The following is a 12,113-nucleotide window of genomic DNA, read 5'->3' as shown; positions in this document are numbered from 1 at the left end:
CAACCCCAAAAATACCCATCATAAATGTTACAAAAGTTCAAATGTAGTGTCCTATAGTGCATACTCAATGTCAGCACACTGGATCTTGATGCTGATCGACAGTAAAGAAACCAACTCTGAATCTGTTCCCACAATGCTGCCTTAGCCTCATCCTTACCCCCCTTTTCAATTTTCCTCTGAGAAAGGCAGAAAGAAAACAAAAGAGAACAAGAAGCAAAGATTAAAATAAATCTTCAAATAAAAGGACAAAGGGGAAAACAGGAGGGAGCAAATAAAAAACTAAGTGCAATAAAACGTATGTCAGAAATTAGAAAGATAAATAATTTGATAAAATGTGGTAGTAGAAAAAAATACTTTACCAAGCCATTTAGGCAGGATCAGTCCTCCATACAGTAAACCTTCACAGTGGAGTATTTTGTTTTGAAAATACGGAGCGGAAGTTGTCCTGGCGAGTGTTTCCGCCTTTCTCTCCCCAGACAGGGTTTTGACAGCAGTGGTACAGATCCACGCTGCAGAGGGTGTGATTTGTTTCAGGTAGATCTTCATGAAAAGCCATGGAAGACAAAGCTCAGATCCAGGAGGCCATTAAAGTCCAGGGGGAAGTCGTTCGGAAGCTAAAATCCGAAAAGGCGAGCAAAGAGCAGGTCAGTCTCTACACTTAGCTTTGAAATCATGGCTGGATAGTTACAACATGCGGTGAAGTTCAGAGGTGAAAGGAAAGGAGCTCTCTCTCCATCAGTAACATCACTCACAGAACAGACATCCACATTCACTGACGTCATGTTCAGCCCAAACCATGCGCTAAACACTTATCTTTTAAACGTCACTGTTATTGAACCACGGCCTTCACTGGACAGAATGGCAACTAATGGCATATTTTGAGACCATAAGTGAGACAGAAAAGGAAACTCCTGGACGTGTGTTCCTGTCTGACAGAAATAGTGAGCGGAAGAAGCCGGTGTTTTACCTTAGCTTAAGCTAACCGGCTTACTGTTAGCTGGAGCGGCTAATGCTAACACGGTGACTTCTGGGGGATTTGAACAGACTTCTTGCGCTTTAAACTAAAATTAACAACCTATCTTAAAAGTCCGTTTTAATTGTAGACATTTTTACTTGAATGAGGCACAGCTGATGCAATAAGATGTGGCTGTTACCGCAGATGTGTCCTCCACCCTCCCTCACAGCTGCCTGACCAGCCTGCAGGTTCAGGACACAATAACAGCACAATTTCATTCACATATCAATCAAACATGTTATTAAAGGACATCCTCCGATCGGCTGCTGTTTTGCTCAGAACCTTTCTATCTGCTCCATGGAGCTGAAACCCAGATGCTGATGTAGGAACCCAGGATTAAGTGAAAGGATTTTTTCCTTTAAATGGAAAAATCTCCGCTGTGCTGGGCAGACTTCCTGACTGATCCTCACATGAACAGCTGAAACCAGAAGTTTACATTCACTGAAAAGACACATTTTCTTTGTATTGCTCGAAGTTAAATCAGAACAAACTTCTTTTGTCTTATGTCATTTAGAATTACTCAAGTGATTCCTATTTGCTAAACGCAACATTTTGTTGAAGGTAAATGAATCATCTTATCTGGTGTGTAAACTTCTGGTGTCAAGTGTTTCATTCTGTCAGTACTCATCTTTGTTTCTGTGTTTTGACGTTGCTTTACCATAATGTATAAGCAGGGGAAACAATAAAGAGCTTCCGACCAATCAATTCATTTTACAACCTATGGAAGTAAATTGAGAGAACCCAGCCAGCATACCTAGGTGGGCCCCATATGGGATATAAGTGGGCAGGCAATATGGGTCCCAAAAGGGTTTGTCCACGGTTTCCATGGTGGCCCCACATGGGTTTGCCCAAGTAGATTTCAATGGGTGCTGACTGGGTTTTCAGTGGGTCCCACATGGTTAACTTACATGAGGCCCATCTGTGGCCCACTAGGGTGCTGTCAAGAATATTTACGTGGGTCCCTATTGGGTCTGAACTGGGCTAGAATATGGGTACCAAGTGGGTTTGTCCACGGTTTCCATGGTGGCCCCACATGGGTTTGCCCAAGTAGATTTCAATGGGTGCTAACTGGGCTTTCAGTGGGGCCCATGTGGTTAACTCACATGAGGCCCATCTGTGGCCCACTAGGGTGCTGTCAGGAAAATTTACGTGGGTCCCAATTGGGTCTGAACTGGGCTAGAATATGGGTACCAAGTGGGTTTGTCCACGGTTTCGATGGTGGCCCCACATGGGTTTGCCCAAGTAAATTTTTATGGGTGCTAACTGGGCTTTCAGTGGGGCCCATGTGGTTAACTCACATGAGGCCCATCTGTGGCCCACTAGGGTGCTGTCAGGAATATTTACCTGGGTCCCTATTGGGTCTGAACTGGGCTAGAATATGGGTAACAAGTGGGTTTGTCCACGGTTTCCATGGTGGCCCCACATGGGTTTGCCCAAGTAGATTTCAATGGGTGCTAACTGGGCTTTCAGTGGGGCCCATGTGGTTAACTTACATGAGGCCCATCTGTGGCCCACTAGGGTGCTGTCAGGAATATTTACCTGGGTCCCAATTGGGTCTGAACTGGGCTAGAATATGGGTAACAAGTGGGTTTGTCCACGGTTTCGATGGTGGCCCCACATGGGTTTGCCCAAGTAGATTTCAATGGGTGCTGACTGGGTTTTCAGTGGGGCCCATGTGGTTAACTTACATGAGGCCCATCTGTGGCCCACTAGGGTGCTGACAGGAATATTTACCTGGGTCCCAATTGGGTCTGAACTGGGCTAGAATATGGGTAACAAGTGGGTTTGTCCACGGTTTCGATGGTGGCCCCACATGGGTTTGCCCAAGTAAATTTTTATGGGTGCTAACTGGGTTTTCAGTGGGGCCCATGTGGTTAACTTACATGAGGCTCATCTGTGGCCCACTAGGGTGCTGTCAGGAAAATTTACCTGGGTCCCAATTGGGTCTGAACTGGGCTAGAATATGGGTAACAAGTGGGTTTGTCCACGGTTTCCATGGTGGCCCCACATGGGTTTGCCCAGGTTGATTTCAATGGGTGCTGACTGGGCTTTCAGCGGGACCCAGATGCCTTAATCCTGTAGGAACAATTCTCATCTAACCTGGATGTGAATTACATTCATAGATATGCAATCTTGATCAACAATCCAAGGTCTAGCTTAAAACGTGTTCAAATAAAAAATAAAAAAAGATGAAAAATTTATTTTGCTCAAGGCTTTTATTTGGTAATTTAATCAGGAGTTATTTTTTACCTCACTACAGCAATTATTAGAACTTCATTAATACTCAGGGAATGGTGCCACAAAAAGAAATCTGAAATTATTCACGACATCTTTGAAAATAACAGAAGCTAGTTTACTATAACAAACTTATAAACAGATCTATAAATATATATCTATAGATGCACACAAATAAAGACACCTACATATTTTCCTACAGGTCTATAAATGTATACATCTAAATACTATCTATATAACTTTATACACGTATATTCACATTGATACACACAATGTGAATATACACACCTATATAGATCTTTCACAATACATTTTTGTTAAACATTTTTAAAAATAACCTACATGCCATATGCATGCTTAAATTTGAAATCTCTCATACTTTAATGAAACTGTCCATCTTGAAAGACCTCCCCAACCTGAGTTTGAACTGGCAGTCTCTCTAGTCTATTTCCACTTCCACTCGGGCTCCAGTAAACCACTTTGAGAGTCTTTGCTGTATGCTTGTGTGATTCTGTAGATGGATAATTTCTTTTAAGTCCCCTGAAATGACAAGCAAAGGTAGAAATTGTATTAGTGTTTCATTTTAGCACAATGTAACATTCATGAGATTTGCATCTCCCCCTTCATGGGGCAAAAATGCTTGCAGAGATATGCCATAATCAAAAGGACTCTTGAGTCATCATTATTATGTACAGAAACTATATTCTTACTGTAAATTTAAAATATATCCATCTATATAAATCAACTACTAGCATAGGAAAGGTTCTATCGTGGTTTTGTGGGTTATTTTAATATTGTTTGAAATGCAAACAATATTACCTTCAAATTTGTAAGTTCTTAACAACAGTGAAAGAATACTGTTCAAATAAAACCAAAAATTGAAGACTCAATTTTTAACCTAAACACATTACTAAAAATAACAAACAAAAGCATAAAACAACCAAAATAAATTAACATATGTTTAAGAAAGAAAAGTGAAAAAAAAAGTTACTCTGACAATAAAAACTGATATTTACCATACAAAACATCAAAGAGACGCAGGTCCAAGAGCTTGTTTCCCATGTTGCCAAAAAGGTTGAACTGGACTTCCAGTTCATGGGACATGAGGAATCGCACAGCTGGTTGTATTGTGTCATCTAAGGATGCTCCTCCAATTTCTGTAGCCATGGCAACCTTAAGTACAATGACAATAACAGGACAACATTTTGTTTTTGTTCATCAGTTTGTCATTATATCACTCTTATGTGCTTAATGGTCATTTACCTCAAGATGAAACAGTTCAGTTTGACTTTAGGAGAGAGGGAAGAAGAAACACACTAAATGTTTCTATTACAAACATGTGCTAAACTTTGTTGTTGTTTTTTTTTTTTTGCTAATGTTGAAAGAACACAATTTCACAATTTCAATGTTTTCATTAATGAAGAAGTGTAATTAATGTTAATTAAAGGATTAATAGAGGAGCTTTGTTGTGATGACTTTCTGAAGAGTTTCAGAAATAACTCGTTTTTTTAAAGAGACAGAGTCCCAATTTCAAGGCTTTAAATCAGAAAGTAATTTTGTTAACGTCATATTTATACAATTTTTGTATAACATTTGAAAGTAACATAGTTTCTTGATTATGCTATAAAATGACACTGTGTGCCTGCAAATCACATACTACTGTCAATTTAAACAAATATATTTTTGGAATTCCAATTTCCATTATTTTACTAGCAATGGAAACGCTGCTAGTGTTGAAGAAGCTGAACTCAGCAGTTCCATTAAAAGTCATATATAAGCTGGGAAAGATGCAGCACTATATTTATGGAAGCAGCATATAAACATGTTTCACTCTTGTTAAGCTGCATTACAGAATATCTGCGCCTAGTAATATCTGCGCAAAAATGATGATTGTGTTACTTTGTCAGGTGGACTTTATTAATTTGCATCCATTCCACTGTAAATCAAGGCGTCTTAAATCCTAAACCTTTGTGTCCAGTCTTCTAAGCCTTAGAGCAGGAATAGATACATATTAATAAACAGAATCAGAAGCCAGTAAATGTTTGCTCCAGGATTTATGAAGATATCTGCAGATTTTTCTGGGTAGCTGTGGTCAGGCCTGATATAAGCCGTGTGCGTGTGTGAGTGTGTACGGGGCCTGGATTTTTGATTGACTTGCTACATCTCATGTTCTGTCCTCTACGCTGTGGTGATGATGATGCGTCATGCCCTCCCCCCACCCCCTAGTGCTAGGGTTGCTTACCACTTTTCTCCTGTTCTTCCTGCCTGGCCCTGGATGACCTCTTCCTGCTGGACCCTTGACCTCCACCACCTTCCTCACCACCTGTGGGCGATCGGACCCACCTCACTTCCTCTTGGGAATACTGTTCCCATGACGCACTCTTGATAAACTCTACCTTTCCCACTCCCTGGACATTTTTTTCCCTTCATATTTTTTGTTCTCGTGTCGGATGACCATGCTGGCTCTGTCCTTTGCTCGTGTATGCTCTGGTTTGGCATCGTTTCGGACTGCACTCTGTCTGCAACCGCTCCGTTCTGCCTCTGGCATCACTGTGGCTCAGGTAGGCATGTCTGCATTGCAGAATATTCTAGTTTATTCATTGTTGAACCAGACAAAGTAGTGTAATATGTTCTGCTTTCTATGTGTGTGTGTGTGTGTTGTAGATTGATGAAGAAGTAGCCAAACTGCTTGAGCTGAAGGCTCGGCTGGGAGGAGGAGATGATGGCAAACATCAGTTTGTGCTCAAAACACCAAAGGTAAGAGTCTGTAGTTACCCTGAAGCTGTGCGAACTGTCTGAAGATTTACAATAGGGTCTGCTACCAGCAGAGCCACAGTGGCTCTTTGAACCTTCCACCATGGCTCTGAATAATTTTGTCTTAAAATGATAAAAAAATAACTAATATTTTTAAATTGAATTTGAACAAAAAAAAAATGCAAAAGTAACAGGAAACATTTTTATCATCAGATTGAACAATATGTTCTTATTTACTTCAATATCCCAATATCCTCCATGGTAAAGTCAGATTGTTTTCTACATTTAAATAGAAATAATTTTTTTTTTAACTACACATATGCAACATATATATATATATATATATATATATAAAGTGATGTATATTTTTATAATTTCAAAGTAGACATAAAAATGTGTACTTGTCAAAGCAGAGACAAGTAGACATATAGAGGCTGATTTCTGATTTCTTTGAATCAAATGCAGATTTCTGTGATTGAATTTCTAAGTTTTGTAGCACATAACATTGTCTTATAATTCACCAAAATATAAACCAAGAACTGGATTATCCCAGTTAATAATTCTCAGCAACCCCTTTATTATTATCTGAACTTTCATAAACTTAAAAAAAGCTGGAATAAAATACAAATTGTTGGTTTGAATTCAAAGTAAACCTAGCTCTGATTGGTCCATTTCCAGCTGAGCAGAGTCAAATGTGAATCTTGCACAGGAAATGTTGACAAATGTTTGGATGTGATGCAGGGAACCAGGGACTACAACCCAAAGCAGATGGCCATCAGAGAGAGAGTCTTCAACACCATCACCCGCTGCTTCAAACGCCACGGAGCGGAGACCATCGACACACCTGTGTTTGAGCTAAAGGTATGTGTGTGTGTCTCAGACTGGAGTCATGATACTGAGCTCATCTTGTTTCCAATGTGGAGGTAAATCAACCTTGTGCCTGCAGGAAACGTTGACAGGGAAGTACGGAGAAGATTCCAAGCTCATTTATGACCTGAAGGACCAGGGAGGAGAGCTGCTGTCGCTAAGATACGACCTCACTGTATCCTGACCCCTGAACTCTGCGTTGTCAGGAAGCTAGCAGGTGTTCTGAGCCAATCAGAAGTTTAGGTTGATGAATCAGGTTGAGGTCCTTTACACTCCCTCTTCCAGGTACCTTTTGCACGCTACCTGGCCATGAACAAGATCACCAACATCAAGCGCTACCACATCGCCAAGGTCTATCGCCGTGACAACCCTGCCATGACACGTGGCCGCTACAGAGAGTTCTATCAGTGTGTGAGTTCTCCTGTCACAGAAGAGGGTGTGTGTTGCACTGGGCTGCTGCAGTGCAGAGTGTGTTATATGCATGTGTGTGTGTTTCAGGATTTCGACATCGCCGGTCAGTACGATGCCATGATTCCTGACGCAGAGTGTTTGAAGATTGTCCATGAGATCCTCAGTGAGCTGGAGCTCGGAGACTTCCGCATCAAGGTCAGTCTCCGCTTGCAGCTGAGCGCCCAGTAGATGCCACTTCCTGATCGCTGACCTCACTTCCAGGTCAATGACCGGCGCATCCTGGATGGGATGTTCGCTGTCTGTGGAGTTCCAGATGACAAGTTCCGCACCATCTGTTCAACGGTAGATAAACTGGATAAGGTGAGATGCCCTGTCGGTGGAAAACCTTAATCGCTTTAATCGATTATTGAAATAATCAACTATTTATTGATTATTTGATGAATTGTTAACTGGACTGTATAAAGTCAAAAAAGTCCATTTGCTGAAAGAACTACACACTCAAAGCAGTGATTAAAGCTGGTTAATTATTGCCATGACCTTCTTTGCCACTGGATGAGTTCTACAAAGTGGGAGTTTGAACTTCACTTGATTCAGATTCTGAACAGAAGATCAGCTCTACACTGCATTAGGTCTAGCAGAGTATCGAAAGGATTTTCTTCAGCTGCAGATGCATCCTTTATTACAGAAGTACGGTGGCTGACAGGTGAAACTGCACACAGCAAAGGGCTAAACAAGCTGCAAACTCCAAAACACAAATGCAACAGAAAAATGATGCAAACAAAAATGCTGCAGTCACAGGAAATAGAAGCAAAATGGGGAAAAAATAACAAAACCCCCTTAAAGTGTGAGAAACTACAAACTTACTGCACAAAATGGAAGACCAGGAGGGGGAGTCTGGACAAGATAATGTTACTTATGTAAAAATGCTGCCAAAAGTTGTTGTGTTTCATTAACACGTTATACATTACAGACATTTTCCTTCTCCTGGACATCTCAATCAATTGTGACATCCTGTCTCTACTGGGGGTCTGTTCCTAGTCTCTTTACTGGTTGACTCTCCCTAGTGGTCTGCAGCACTTCTGTTTTGTGTAGTGAGTTTCCAGCGTTTCATACTGACTGTAATTGCAAAACTTACACCTTTGCTCCTATTTCCTGAGCTTCAGTGTTTTTCTGTAGCTTTAGTTCTTTTGTTTGTTTTGGAGGTAGCATCAGTCCTGTTTGCAGCTCATTTTGCTGTTTGCTTTACGTTTGGACCTCTTCTTGACAAAGCAAAAAATACTAAGTGACAGTGTTTTAGACAATGAAATGCTTATTTTGTCCTTAAAAATAATGAAATTATTTATTTGCATCTTTTATTGTATTTGTAATATTGCATAGAAGGCTTAAGTGGCAAAATGAAATATCTGCAAAATGTGGCAATTTTTTAAACCTGATAAATGATTAAAAAATAAACGGTTACTACAGTTATGGTCAGCTGGCTGCTGTTCTCCTGCTAGTACCTATATTTGCATGTAGTGTGTGGGTAAGAGTCTTACTTTATACCTGCTCAAGATGCATCTTTGGTCTGTCTGCCATCATTCAGCGCTGATGCATGTGTGCGTCTCCTGCAGTTGCCCTGGCAGGAAGTGAGGAAGGAGATGGTGGATGAGAAGGGGTTATCTGAGGAGGCTGCAGACAAGATTGGGGAATACGTCAGCCTGCATGGTGAGTCAGCGAACACCTCCAGGAGGTGGCAGTCCCTACATCTTTAGGAGGCAAACTCTGTTTTGTGTAGCGATATATTCATTATATATTCAATAGTAGAAATTACAGAGACTCATTAGTGACGATGTTTGCCCCAAAGGAGCAAAAGTGTTTGTCTAATGTTGACAAGAGAAGGCTTTCAAGTACAAAACACATCTTCAATGGTCATGGCTCCAACCTGCCAGACATGGAAGAAAATGTAGCTGATGAGGAAGAAAAACTGAGGCCCGGGGCCTGGGGCCTGGGGCCTGGCCCTGGGCCAGTTGCCATCCTGCAGGAACTCTTCCTGAGTGAGGCTGGTTGTGTGTTTCAGGGGGAATGGACCTGGCAGAGCGCCTCCTCCAGGACCCCAGGATGTCACAAAGTAAGCAGGCCTGCGCTGGCCTGTCTGACATTAAGCTTCTGTTCAGCTACCTGCAGCTCTTCCAGGTCACAGACAAGGTCAGGTATCCCAGAATGCTCTGCTTCTGTCTCTTAGCATCCTGTCTCTGTGGCTGGATTATTCATTTTTATTTTCTTTGTCGTTCCTCAGGTGGTGTTTGACCTCAGTCTGGCCCGTGGGCTGGATTATTACACAGGAGTGATTTATGAGGCAGTGTTGACTCAGGCCGGGGTGGCCCCAGTGGCCCCGGCGTCCAACGACGTCCAAAACGGGTCTGAGGAAAGCATCAGTGTAGGGAGCGTGGCCGGAGGGGGGCGCTATGACGGCCTGGTGGGCATGTTTGACCCCAAGAACAGGAAGGTGCCATGTGTTGGGGTCAGCATCGGCATTGAGAGGATCTTCTCCATCATGGAACAGAGGGCTGAGGTGACATCTGCAGCTGGGTGGGCTGGAATGTACTGATGATGACTGCTCATGTTCAGACTAACTCTGCTGCTAATGTTCAGGCGGCAGCAGAGAAGGTCCGGACCACAGAGGTCCAGGTCCTGGTGGCATCGGCTCAGAAAAACCTGCTGGAGGAGAGACTCAGGCTGGTCACTGAGCTCTGGAATGCTGGCATTAAGGTGTGTGTGAATGTGTGTGTATGTTAGTTACAATAATACTGGATATGAAAGGATTTATTTTTGACAATGTTAAAGTTCTCATTATGAGTAATAATGAAAAATTACAGGGGAGGAGAAAAGGAGTAGAACCTGGAACCAAACAACAGAGATCCACAGATGCAACTGTGATGATAAATAGGGCAAAATATCGAAAGAAATGTCAATAATTAGTCTTCAACTAAGGGAAGAATGCCACAAAATCTATAGTTAATCTCACAAAAAGTACAATTTCTTCCTCAATAGCTTTCTGTTCTTATGAATAATAAAAATGTGATTTTATTTTGTACATTTCTGACCTGACACAGGTCTTATATTTCATTCTTTATGGTCTTAAGGTCTTAAATTTGAGTTGGTGAAAATGGAGGATGGCTGACTCTGTGAGATGTTGAACTTCTCCTTGCAGTCTCGTGAGTTTTCCTGACAAGAAACTCATGGTGTGTGTTTGTGGCTGTGTGTATGTGTCTGTGTAGGCTGAGGTGATGTACAAGAAGAACCCCAAACTACTGAGTCAGCTGCAGCTGTGCGAGGAGTCGGGGATCCCCCTGGTGGCCATACTGGGAGAGCAGGAGCTGAAAGACGGAGTGGTGAAGCTGCGAGTGGTGGCCAGCAGAGAGGAGGTAGCTACTGTCAGCACAGCCTCTGGCTACAGCTGAACAGCCATGTCTGTGATTTACCAGCTGCTGTTCCTTGGTCTGCCTCCAGGTGGACGTGTCCCGCTCTGACCTCATCACAGAGATCAAGAGGAGAACCTCTGAGGCCTAGCCGGCGCTCTGCTGGGTACAAAATTTCCACAGATTTGGATGGATTTGAGAGCAGGCCTGCTTAATGTGGGCAGCAGACACACACTGCTGGGAGTGCCTGGTCAACATGGCTGACCTGCTGAGGGGACCTCAGGTTGCCATGGTGATCACATTACATACACTGACTTCAGCTTGTATCCAGACATTTACTTACTCTTCATGTTTATTGTCCAGCTGTGTGCTCTGGTGAAAGTACCACTGTGGTCTGAAGCTGTTTCTGCAGGAGGAACTCTGCCTAGCAACCAGGAGTTTACCTCCATTCATGTTAGAAGAAGACATATTACCATCAGAACTGCTGCGCTTTGAATAAACATAATTTCATCCTGCTGTCTGCATGTTTCAAATCTCTATTAAAAACATGGAAGCATTCTAACAGAAATCTGCTTTTGAGTTACTGTACTTGTCCACTAGAGGGCAGGATGGTGTCATTCCGTTCAGCAGGTGTTCAGGCCACATCTGGACACAACGTCAATGCTGTGGCTGTGACTGGTAAACTCTATTTTATACTTCCATCCTCATGAATCCATTGAAGAATATACAGAATGGAGGAATCTTAGTTTTGATTAAGAAAAAATACACATTTACAGCAGAAAGTAAAACATGCCTATCTGAGCTGGTACAGTGCAGAGAGCACAGTCCTCTCTCTCTCCTGTCTAATTAATGTTCATTAGAGGCCACTTGTGCCAAAAATCTGAAAAAACCCCAAAAGGTGTAATTTTCCAGAAGTTTATATTTCTTATGTAAAGACTGTTTCTGAAAACTGCATGGAGTCAAGCAGCTTTTGGTTCCTGACCCCAGCTTTACATTTCATCTGAAACAGGAGTGCCCAGTCCTGCAGCTTTTCAGTACGTCCCCCATACAACACACCTGGATCTAATGAATGCCTCCTCACCAGGCCTCTCAGAGCTGGACGAATGTTGATACGGTGGTTCAGGTGATACATCTTAAAGCTGCAGGATATAATAAGCTCTACAGCACTTCCAGATGTGGAGAAGCCATTATACTGGATGTAATGGAAGAAACTTTCATCATGAAGTTTTCTGGAAAATGTCAAACTCCAAAGCCTGCAGGCCAGACCTGGCCTTTCAGTTCAAATGTTCCTGTGGCCCTCTAGTCAAGCTTTAACCTTCAAGATAACAGTTGTGTCTTTGAACATTTTATCAGTCAAATCAAATGAGTTGTGTGTACAGTACCTAACTACTTAAATGTGAAAGAATGTTAATTTTTAGACCTCATTGAATTAA

At 42.2% G+C, this 12,113-nt stretch overlaps 1 protein-coding gene across 2 annotated transcripts; it reads left to right on the top strand.

Annotated features, from left to right (window-relative positions):
• The first annotated feature begins 445 nt into the window (after positions 1 to 445).
• Positions 446 to 11,200, top strand: hars (histidyl-tRNA synthetase). Of its 2 annotated transcripts, XM_055023347.1 has the most exons (14): positions 528 to 644; positions 5,477 to 5,811; positions 5,915 to 6,007; positions 6,746 to 6,865; positions 6,951 to 7,046; positions 7,157 to 7,282; positions 7,370 to 7,477; positions 7,544 to 7,642; positions 8,893 to 8,986; positions 9,339 to 9,466; positions 9,558 to 9,833; positions 9,914 to 10,030; positions 10,540 to 10,686; positions 10,772 to 11,200. In XM_055023347.1, exons 2-14 carry the CDS (start codon positions 5,701 to 5,703, stop codon positions 10,829 to 10,831), a joined length of 1,575 nt encoding a protein of 524 aa, XP_054879322.1. In that variant the 5' UTR covers positions 528 to 644; positions 5,477 to 5,700; the 3' UTR covers positions 10,832 to 11,200. The 2 variants fall into 2 exon arrangements, with proteins under 2 accessions (XP_054879323.1, XP_054879322.1); XM_055023348.1 differs by lacking the exon at positions 5,477 to 5,811 and having other exon boundaries at positions 446 to 644.
• The last annotated feature ends 913 nt before the right edge of the window (positions 11,201 to 12,113 follow it).

This window comes from Poeciliopsis prolifica, unplaced genomic scaffold (assembly GCF_027474105.1).
Source record: "Poeciliopsis prolifica strain line A6 unplaced genomic scaffold, Auburn_PproV2 SCAFFOLD098, whole genome shotgun sequence".
NCBI lineage: Eukaryota > Metazoa > Chordata > Actinopteri > Cyprinodontiformes > Poeciliidae > Poeciliopsis > Poeciliopsis prolifica.
Note: the sequence above shows the minus strand (reverse complement) of the source record. Positions and strands in the feature narration are given on the sequence as shown.

What these genes read in the sequence shown, in the direction of transcription:
- hars (XM_055023347.1), top strand. Translation starts at nt 5,701, where the DNA reads ATGACCATGCTGGCTCTGTCCTTTGCTCGTGTATGCTCTGGTTTGGCA. An exon ending in TTGTGCTCAAAACACCAAAG is followed by an intron (nt 6,008 to 6,745) that starts GTAAGAGTCTGT and finishes GATGTGATGCAG; the next exon opens with GGAACCAGGGACTACAACCC. An exon ending in TCATGGAACAGAGGGCTGAG is followed by an intron (nt 9,834 to 9,913) that starts GTGACATCTGCA and finishes GCTAATGTTCAG; the next exon opens with GCGGCAGCAGAGAAGGTCCG.